The 10,602-nt window shown below is 39.8% G+C and overlaps 1 protein-coding gene across 8 annotated transcripts in view; it reads right to left on the reverse strand.

Moving 5' to 3' along the window:
* PHACTR1 (phosphatase and actin regulator 1) overlaps positions 1 to 10,602 on the reverse strand; it is a 525,402-nt gene that overhangs the window by 85,201 nt on the left and 429,599 nt on the right. For 5 of the 8 annotated variants that reach the window (XM_011362890.2, XM_023532264.1, XM_023532266.1 and 2 more), the window contains one exon: positions 5,465 to 5,632. In XM_011362890.2, the coding sequence (XP_011361192.1) occupies positions 5,465 to 5,632 (168 nt within the window). Of the gene's footprint in view, positions 1 to 3,139; positions 3,347 to 5,464; positions 5,633 to 10,602 lie in introns of all 8 variants that reach the window. The other 3 variants (XM_023532263.1, XM_011362891.2, XM_011362889.2) reach the window with 1 other exon arrangement.

Raw genomic sequence — 10,602 nt, forward strand, 5'->3', positions numbered from 1 at the left:
CATATACCTGGAAGTAACCCCAGTGCAGACTCACGCTTCCTCCAGCATTCCACCAGACTGTCAACCACCAGCACTCTCCGTTAATCACTCTTGGTGTCTTTCGAATTGCCCCATCAACAGAACAACAGATATTGAGAACATGGTGAAAATTTTAAGTCTCAATTTAGAGTTCTAGAATTCTTAGTTTATTAATTCCTTCTGACACAGCCCAGATGTCCCCAGAGTAATTAGTAACAGAACAGGGTTAATGTAGCTGCCTCATGGTGATCTACATTCATTATGACTGATTACTCACTTACAAAAATTAAGCAAGCCTAATTGAGTTTAAACCCCCCTAATAACGCTAGACTCGCAGCCCATACACTGCTGCACCTGTTTTGTCTTCATATTTAAGAGGCTATGAGGTACAATATAGTAAGGACTGAGTAGCTTTTATGTATTTTTATCCATTTGATCCAAGCTATACGAAGGCGAGGTTTATAGATAATATGCAAAGTCCATTCTCCTTAGGAAAGGACAAAGGAAGCCAGAGAGGTTAAGCTAATTTAGATATTTTTAGTCCCTCAAATTTCAAGAGTCCTGTGGTTACCAGGCTACCCAAGGTCAGGGCTCAGAGCTGAAGCTATGAATGAATGGAGGGTGCCTTCATTAATTAAATAACTAGATAAATTAGAGGTGTTGTTGGCTAAGAAATTCTGTCAATTATTCCTTTAAAATGTCTTTCCATTGTTCTGTTCTCTCTCTTACCTCTGCAATCAGCCAGATGCTTGTTAGCTCATATTTCAACAACTGGAGTAGCCTCTTAAATGGTCTCAAAGTGTTCAATTTAAATCAACTGGTGATTTTGGAGAACGAAGCATACAGCTAGCCTCAGTGGCTTCTCTGTTAGGCCTTCAATCTTCTCTTCTTTCTGTTCATTCTACACAGTGACCCAGGAAAACCTTCTAAAGGCTAGTTTTCATTGTATCACTTGCCTGCTCAAAAACCTCTAAAGGCTTTCCATCGCCGCAGGAATACAATCTAAATCCTCGTATGCCTTATCCAGTGACTATCTCTCTCAATACAGCTGGAGATGGACCCTCCCGGTTTAGGCACCTCGTCACTGACTCGGACATTGTCACCTCTGAGTCTTTGTCTAGGGTCTTCTTTCCTGAAATGTTCTTCCTTCATTCTCTATAGATGCCTTTCATGCTTTAAGGGTTAGCTCAAGCCTCCACCTTCTCTAATAACCTTTATCAGACTGCACTGAATTACAAGTATCACTCTTGACGGTAATCGGTAATCCTTTGCCACTCTATTTTTTACATAAATAGTTGACTCTTGAATGACACAGGTTTGAACTATGTGAGTCTGCTTATATACAGAATACCTGTACTGTTTTCGATCTGCAGTTGGGAATCTGAGGATGCAGACGGCTATAAGCATTGTTCTACATCATTTTACATAGGAGACTTGAGTGAGAATCCCTGGATTTTGTTATCCATGTCAGTCCTAAAACCAAACTCCACAAATATTGAGGAACAACTTAGGTTTTTAGGGAGTTAAAAGTGGATTTTTGACTGTGCAAGGAGTATTGGCACCCCTAATCTCTGTGTTGTTCAAGGGCCCACTGTAAACGTGAATTAGCAATTCTAATTCTAGAAGTCAATTAGGGAAAGCTCAAAGATGCTTATAAAGATAAATGTATGCTGCTGAGGATGTTTGCCATTGTTATGTTTACAATAGAAAGGATGAAAAGCCCATAAGAGGTCAGGTAAATCCTAATCTACACCAAGCAGCTTACAAAATCATGCTGTGGAATATTCACTAACATGAGAATCAGTTCACAGGATATTGATGAGTGCACAAAACAGATGATAAAAGACCATGCATAGCAGTATTTTCGATGGATGGATGGATGGATGGATGGATGGATAGATGGATAGATAGATGGATGGACAGTGGTGCTCTCTTAGAGGGAGGCTTATGAAGGCATATTCTCCGTTGTGGTTTTCTATGCATTTAAATTTGGGGGCACTGAAGTAAAGTGTTATTAATGTGTTGAATGGTTCATTTAGATAAAAATTTGCTCCTCTGAACTACAAACATCTGACTTGGATGGACACACGCATTGACAGAGTACTTTGACACAACCCTATGTTTAAACTGGACTCTAATAAAGCTTAGCACCATGTGGGGGGCATCCTGCTATCCCGGAACAGCATTCATTGAACTAGGAGTTGGAAAACACAGGGTCTGATCATGGCTCTATTGCAGAATCCCTTGCAACCCTGGAAAAGTCACTTAGTTTTCTTGAACCTCAGTTTTTCTACTATAAAATAAGTGAATATTCTTCCTAACCTCTATCCCCATTCCAACTTATAAAAATGTACAGCGATCAATAGAAACTATAAAAATACCAAAGACACTGTAGAAAGGTAATCAGTATCAGGTAAGATTACTATCAAGGTTGGAGAAACGACCCTCTGAAATCTTTAATGTCTGATACACCACAACCTTAAATCACAAATTCATGTACTAATATGCAGGGAAGTGCAATTTTATGGATGCCCAGTTTAATAGCTGGGTACATTTGTTAAGTAAAGCTTTAAAAATAAAAATATAAAAGTCATTTATGACAACGTTTTTAAGTTTATTCTCCTTTTAAAAGCATTTCCCAAAATACTTTGAAGATTATTGTCATTGCTTTTTTTTTATTTTTAAGAGGACAGCACAGACACGAATTTTAATAGAAGAAAATGCTGGGCTTCAGATCAAAAATTTAAAGCTTTGACAAACTGATTATGAAAGGAACCACTCTTTATCTTTGCAAAGATTTTGACATTACATCTAATTCACTCAGATGGGTAAATAATCTTGAAGTAGTACTTAAACACCAACGTATCACATTTACAGATACATGCAACTGAAGGCTCTTGGCTTATGATTGGTGGGTGTATATAGAATGCTGCTGGACACAAACACACAAACCCAGGCCGTGACTGCATGTACCAAGACACACACGGAAACACCCACGTGTCCCATGGAGCAACCTTGCCAAAGTGGTACATCAGGCTTCAGGTAAAAAGAAAAAACAGAAAAGAGACTATCCCTTGAAGGGAAGGGAGAACTGTACGCCCCCAGAGACTTCTTGACTCACCTGTTAAGTGGTTGGCAATCCTGGCAGTGGGTTTGGGAGGCAGGGCAGGGGGTTGCTTGAGAAGGGACAGCTGCTTCACTGGGGTCTCCTCATGGTCTCCAGAGAAAGCAGCAGGTTTTTTGGGGGGCAGTAGCAGGACTGGTTTGGCTGAAGGATCTTGGGACAGGAGGACTCCAGACTCACTGGCAGAGGGACTCTCTTCAGACACTGAGGGGACAACCACATGACACACAGGAGACATTACACAAATGCAGTGCAGGTGTGGCTGACGGGAGCACACAGGACAGGGATGTGGGTTAGCAACACAGCAGAGCACCGACTGTTCCAGGTTGTCACGTATGTGTGGAGAGTCAAAGAGAAGACATCAGAAATCAAATAAAGCAGGGATTGGGGGAGGCACAGCGAGGAGGCAGAGGCAGAAGAAGGAGAGGTGGAAGGAGTGAGAGGGAGAAAAAGGAAGAGGACATTTTCTCAAAACTATCCAAATCTTCACCACTTCAATCTTGGCCTTTATAAGACAAATTCTATTGGGTGCTCTAAAATGTGACTCATGGGACCACAGCAATAATCAACAGATGGCAGGTGTAGTGGATCAGGGACAAAGAGCCCTCTCTGACCCAAACCAGCACCAAACACCAGCACTTTCTTTTGGGCCTGTTTGTCCTTGGCTGAGGAGGAAGAGAAGGCAGATTCTTGTCTTTGCCTGCTGGGTCTTCTGCATCTCTGCTCCCAGGGACACCAGGTGATGAAGACAGCCTAGAGGCTGATACCAGGAGGGCTGCCCCATACTCCTGGGGCAGCTGCTCCTCAGGCTCTAGAGCCATTTGAGCAAGGCAGCATCATCCGGTGGGGGCTCTGCAGTTTCAAGGGCACCTTCCTGCCCCTGCAGCTCTTATCAACCTTGACAAGGTGGAGGACGTTCCAAGTCAACACCTTTTTGTCTCCTCCCTCCTCTCTCCTCTCACTCGCCAGAATTATGATTTTCTTGTTTCAGTTCATCCCATTTCTCTTTGCTCTGCATTGGGCCTGACTGTTCCTTTCCCTCATGGGAGACCCCAACTGGCTCCAGTGAAGAGCTGCCCTGGATGGCAGCACAGACCTCCCCGCCATACGGGCCATCTGGCCGATGGCAGACTGACACTGTGACTTCACTGGGATGACAGATCTCAATATACCAATCAAATCCATTTGATTCAATGTCACAAGGAAGGTTGGATAAAAAACACAATTCACTACATTAGTTGGAAAAATCTCTGCAGTTTGGGGAGTGGAGGGGTGTAACTCAGTTGCATCTCCTTCCTCCCATCGCTGCTACAATAAGAATCTCTAGAAATGACTCCTCCCACCCTCTTCTTCTTCTCTGATCTCGGTAGCAGTATTCCCTACAGTATCCTGATTAAAGCTCTGCAAATAATCCTCACGAGTGCTAAATTCTCCCCCTGTCTCCAGGGACACTTATTATCAGTGTAGGACATACTGATGGAGCAATGACTCACCCAGACCCAAAGTGAAGCCTGGGAATTGACTATGTGAAACATCACCTCATTCTCCCCGCTGAGCTCTGCTGATGAAGACTTTACATCTGGTGTGGAGAAAGGATGTGGCCTTTCTATCCAGACCAGACATTCCCAGAGGTCCCTTTCCCCAGGTTTGTCTCCTGGCAACAAGGTCCAGCCCTTCATGCTATGAGAGGGTCCCATCTTCAGGCTAATAAGGATCATTCTGCAAACCTCCTGCAGGGACGACTATTGGCCACTCAGAGGGCTTTTGACCAAAGAGGGAGTGATAGTCAGATGGCATCAAAATCATCTGTTGGTGAGATACAAGTTAACTAGCAAATTGTATACAATTTAATAGCCAATGAACACATCAATTATCTACAGTAAATTGACACAATTTGCTAAATTGATAGAACCATTAACTGGTATACTGGCTCTCGGATTAAAGGGCATGCCGGGGCCTTATGAACAGGTGATTAGATAGGTACCATATAAAAGCATAGGATTCTTTTGCTTGATCTTAATAGAAATGAGTGTTAGAAAACAGAACAATGACATTTTAAATTATCAATGTTACAAAAACAGGGCACATCTTCTTTTAAAGAGATTAAAGTCATAAAAATGTTTTTAAAAATTATAGAACAATAACTGTAAATATCTTCCATGTTTTTATACTCATTATGTACCAGTTGGTCCATATCATCCCCATTTCTAGAAGATTCTTATGCTCAGGCTTACATTAGAACCCCAAGTCTAGTCAGGGCAAATATCCCTAACACCACATGCTTGCTGGGCACCTGTGCTACAACTCTGTCAAGGGCATTACCTGTCCCATCCATGATGTCTGAAGGTTGGAGCACCTCGTATGAGCAGGGATCCCTGGGCATCGGGACTGGCTCCATTTCGGACAGGGCAGGCAGAGACAGCTGGCTGGCACTCAGGGACTGTCCATTTTCCAGGGAGTCATCTTCATTTGATATGGAGAGCTCCCCATCTGTCAGAGGGAGAAGGAGAGTGCAGAGTTAGACAATGCCCGCCTCCCAGGGAAGAGTGACATTTATAGCCTGCTAACTGAGTTAAGATGTTTTTGAAAAAGCTTTACCAAGATCAGTACGTAAAGTCTACGCTTGTTCTTTTGCTTTTAAAACATTTATTTTTAGAGGTATAACATCTAACCACCAGGACAACAGTTTCCCATGACCTTTAGCAATTATCTGTTTTCTCTTCATCTCTCTAACCGTAATCTGTCTTTATTTTTCTTTTAATGAAAATGAACTAAAATTAATTTTTCTTCATCATTTTTGAAAAGTTGGGAAAACTGAGCAGGACTCAGAGATTGGAAAACCAAGATGAGAAATTCCTACTTTGAGTAAAGTGTGCCGTATCACTTAACGAGCGCCAGGACAACGGTATTGCAAGGTCACGGGAAAAAAATTCATCTTGTCTTCTCTTTACCTCTGCCCAAATCCCAGCTGAAGGGCTGCAGCAGCCCCAGGAGGCTGAGAAGAGCTCAGCAGCGATCACTCCACCACGTGGGTGGCAGATTCTGGTCTTGCTTAAAGCTCAGCAAAGCAAGGGGCAGCGAGTTAACACCATGATGGAAGATCAAAGGCTCCTGCACAGTGGCCATTTGTCAAATCAAAATCCCCCAGTGTGATTTCATCTTAGCCCAGGGGAGTCCTACATAAGTAGACATTAAGGTCAAATTAATTTTTAAAGAGGACTGAAAGCTGTTCCAGTCAAATGAGTAAATATCTAGATGAAAGACTAGGTGACGCTTAGTCAGAAATACAGAAACCGGCAAAGCAATTATCTGCCTTAAAACTGGAAGAAAGATGATTTACTTGGAAAAAAATGGCTCCAAGATTAATCTTGGATAAATAATCCTTTCTTTTTGCTATGCTCCTCTCAGGATTTTAATATTATACGTAATGATATATGGTGACAAATAATCCTCCGCCAGACCCCTTCCCCCCAGTTAGAACTGGCTCGATGAAACGTATGTTCAACAAAGTAAGCTACAAATGAACAGGTTTAGGTAGCATATGGTTCAAGGACATATGATATTTGACCTGCGCCTTCTATAAACATAGAAAAAATATAATGAATACTAAAAAATCATCTGAAGCAGATAATATAAAGCACAGACACTTGAAGATTGCGTATTTTCTCTCTTTCTTTTTTTCATTTGGCCTTTTTGTATGCCCCAAATGGTAGCAGTACTTATTATAATTGTGATTAGCAGCAGGATTACTACTCCTCATTAGTAAGAGAACAAGAGCAGTGAGGACTGTGAGGCCAGTGCCATGGAGAGTACACAACTGAACGGCGAGTCTTCAGCATGGGAAAGGCTGCGGTGTGAGTGTCACTGCATCACCACCCCATAATGCATGGTCCCCATTCCCCTTAACACGCTTGAATATAGCATATTCAAACTGATGCTGCGGGAAGTAGCTCTGCTTAAAGTTCCCAGTCAGCTGCCATTCGGTTTAATAAATCTCTAGGAAACCACCTTGATTTCTGATGTTCCAAGTGTAATAAAAGTCCTGGATAAAGTAACCAGAAGAGGAGTTTCAGTGGTATTGCCAAGCTCTGCTTCTTTGGGGGTAAAAATGCAATGGAATGATTGCTATACATTTAAACAGTTAGAAGTACCATGGAAGCAACATTGGGAAAAAGATACAACTGCAGATGGATTACTTTAGATTCTTTTCGTGAACCTTAGTTTCACCAAGGCAGCCGGCTTAGTGCCAGAGGCTTTGCTAGTGACAGAGTACAGCAGTATTACTCACTCCTGTTGGGACTATAAACTTTCAAAAAATGTAGCTCCTTATGAATTAAAAGTACCTTCGCTAAGTTACAAAGGCCCAGACCACTTTGAAGAGGAAACAATTTTGGGAATTCCACTGTCATAATTTCTAAATACATGTTTCCATTGAAAAAATAAAAATAGGAGAAATAAAGAAATAAGACACTGATCAAATTGCCACTCTAACAGATAGTTCCTTTTTCTGCACATATATTTCATGTTTGTAATCTATGTATCAAATGTTGTCTTTTTTTTTTTACTATTATAGTATTGTAATTTGTAAAATTATTATCTTGGTGATTATATTGAGTAAATATACTAATGTTTATGTAGCTATCTCTCTATGGTTAATCAAAAAGAAATTTCAAATGTTTTATGTTATGATGAAAAAAGAAAGTTCTGCTGGCCACCTTCTTGTGGAAAATCTTTTCTGCAGTTCTCCTCTTTAGAAGAGATGCCAATAAATCAAGTTTGTATCTATTAATAATTTAATGTCTAGTGACACATATCTGGATCTTGTGAAATTGTTTTTCTAAAGAACTTTTCTATTTACACAGCAGCTATGTACAGATCACACAGATTTCTTAGCTTTTGGTCACTTCTCCATCATTAACATGGATAACCATGTTTTATCTATCTATCTACATACATGTGTGCATGTATATATGTACATATATACATATCTATATATGTACCTATATGTACATATCTAGTAGAATAATTAAAACCATTCAGTGGGTACAACAAATTCATTACTAACGTAATTTATGACAAAGATTGACAGTGACAAAAGTTAAACCATTTGATTTGGATTCATATACATGGGGATAGAGTGATACTGTCTTTGTTAAGTAACTGTTATTTAAAAATTTTTATGACATTTTCAAACATACACAAAAGTAGAAAAATTAATGTAAGGAACCCCATATACTCAACATCAAGCCAAGGAAATAGCTGGGAATTCCTAATGTTTGGTAATTCCAAGTGTGATTAACTCAAAGACTATTGAGGGTCTCCATGTCATTAAGCTATTTACCAGAACCGTGTATCAGCACCTTTACCAGCATTATTTTAAAAGCATTATCAGAAAAACATTGTTTTTTTCCAGGAAGAATTTAACCTTCCTGATTAAGATGAGCCTTATGGATTATTTGTACCTGCATTTAGATCATCACCACCTCTTGTTATTATGGATGAGGAAGAGTTCATTGAGTACTAGAAATTATTTTGCTTTACATGATCTCCAAAATTATCTGTAACAATGGTTTTCAAAATGGCATACAATGACCTCCAACTATACGACATGCTCTACTAGAATTAGTAAATTGTGAATAGGTGGAAGGGAGAAGGCAGGAGAAGAGAATGGATGGGTTGAAGCAGTGGTTCTCAAACTACAGTGAGCATTGCAATTCCCAGGGTGGGGTGGGGGGAAGTAGTTAAAACACAGATTCCTGGGCCCCACCCCAAGGGTTTCTGATCCAGTAGATTTCTAACATATTGAAGCTGCTTTTGCTGATCAGCGTTCCTCAATTTGAGAATCACTAGGTTAGGGAGTCAAGAGAACCTGGAATGGCAACAGTGCCTTCTCATGATGACCCATAGGGCAGGAAATGCTGTTTATCTGGCTAACATGGAAGAGAGATGGTTGGTTTAAACCTCAGAGAGGACAAAAAAAGCACTATCTAACCATGGATCATGAACAAAACTTGTTACAAAAGACAGTGGGACTGGAGAGAGCAGTAAGGTAGAGTGGAAGTAAAATGTGAGTCAGATGCAGACATATCTAACAAGGTAAGATCAGGTTACAGAAGTGGGAGAGAAGAGAATGCAGAAGTAGATCTAAGATATAGTAATGGCCATGGACATCGTGCCAGCCTTATTCTTCTTGTGAGGCACAAGAAATGAAGACTTTGGTAGAGTCTAGTTAACGCCAAATTACGGAGAATGAAATGAAAGATAAGAGTGAATTAATTCACTCAATTGATAAACACCTGTTGAGAGGCTGTAATTAATATCATGTATCATACACAAGAAACTGCCAACCGTCACGATAAACTTGTGAGGAAGGCAGACATTTTCCATTAGCTCCTTATGATACACGTAGAAACTACTGATCAGTTTGCCGCCTCCAAAGCCCTGTCCACCACACCCTGCTCTGCCTCTTCTCCCACAGCCAGGCAGGCATTGTGCCAGATGTCAAGGAGAAAAGAGGCATGCCGTGGGGCAAGATGTGATAAAGAAATGCAGAAAAGCAGACACAGAGAGGAATTACTGTGAGCTGTTTGATTGTGAGAGTTTGGAAAAAGAAGCCATAGTGAGAAGTTAAACCCTGAGAAGTGGATGAGGAACAATAAGGAGTGAAGGAAGATAGAAGGCATGTACTCAGAATAGATGGAGACCACATCATACTAGGGGAGGATCTTGTCTTGCATAGAATTTTAAAGATATTCTAAAAGTGTAATTTAGGTAAAAGTTGTGTTCCACAGGATTGGTCTAAATGATACATTAAATTTTTTGTTTGTTTTGGTTTGTTTAGAAGTTGCATCTACCTATAACCAGGTGTCACTTTGTGACTATATTCCAAGTGATTTTTAAAAACTGTTGTTTTGTTATTGTTTATTTTGCTTTAGGAATACTCTCTAGTTTTAGGGTGATCGACATCAATTTCTGATCAATTAAATTTTCTCAAAGCTTAAGGTTAACTGAGTTTTTTTTTTTTTTCCTATAGATGAATATCACCATGGAGAATGGGCAACTAAAATTCTTTCAGGTTCTTGTAGATACCTATGTAATAATAGTTTCTACTTTTAAAAAATTGTATGAAAGACAGATGTTTTGTTCTAAGTAGGCTTCATGATACTTTGAAGGTTTAGATAAAAAGTATTAATTTTAATTCTAAAAAAGAAAAGCTCTATAATATAAACTTAAGCTCACCACTGACTCTGGTTTTCTAGAGTATGTCTTATGGTTTATACAGAAACCTATGTTTAAAAATGTATTTGTAGTTGGACAAGAACTCATTATTTAATAAATAATAGTTGAATACGAGTAAAAAATATTTCTTTATATCTATACATTGAACCATTACTGCAATAAACTACACAGATAAAACAACTAAAAATAAAACTTCAAAACTAGACTAAATAGTATAAAAA

The sequence above is a fragment of the Pteropus vampyrus genome, unplaced genomic scaffold, assembly GCF_000151845.1.
Source record: "Pteropus vampyrus isolate Shadow unplaced genomic scaffold, Pvam_2.0 Scaffold80, whole genome shotgun sequence".
In the NCBI taxonomy this organism is placed as follows: Eukaryota; Metazoa; Chordata; class Mammalia; order Chiroptera; family Pteropodidae; genus Pteropus; species Pteropus vampyrus.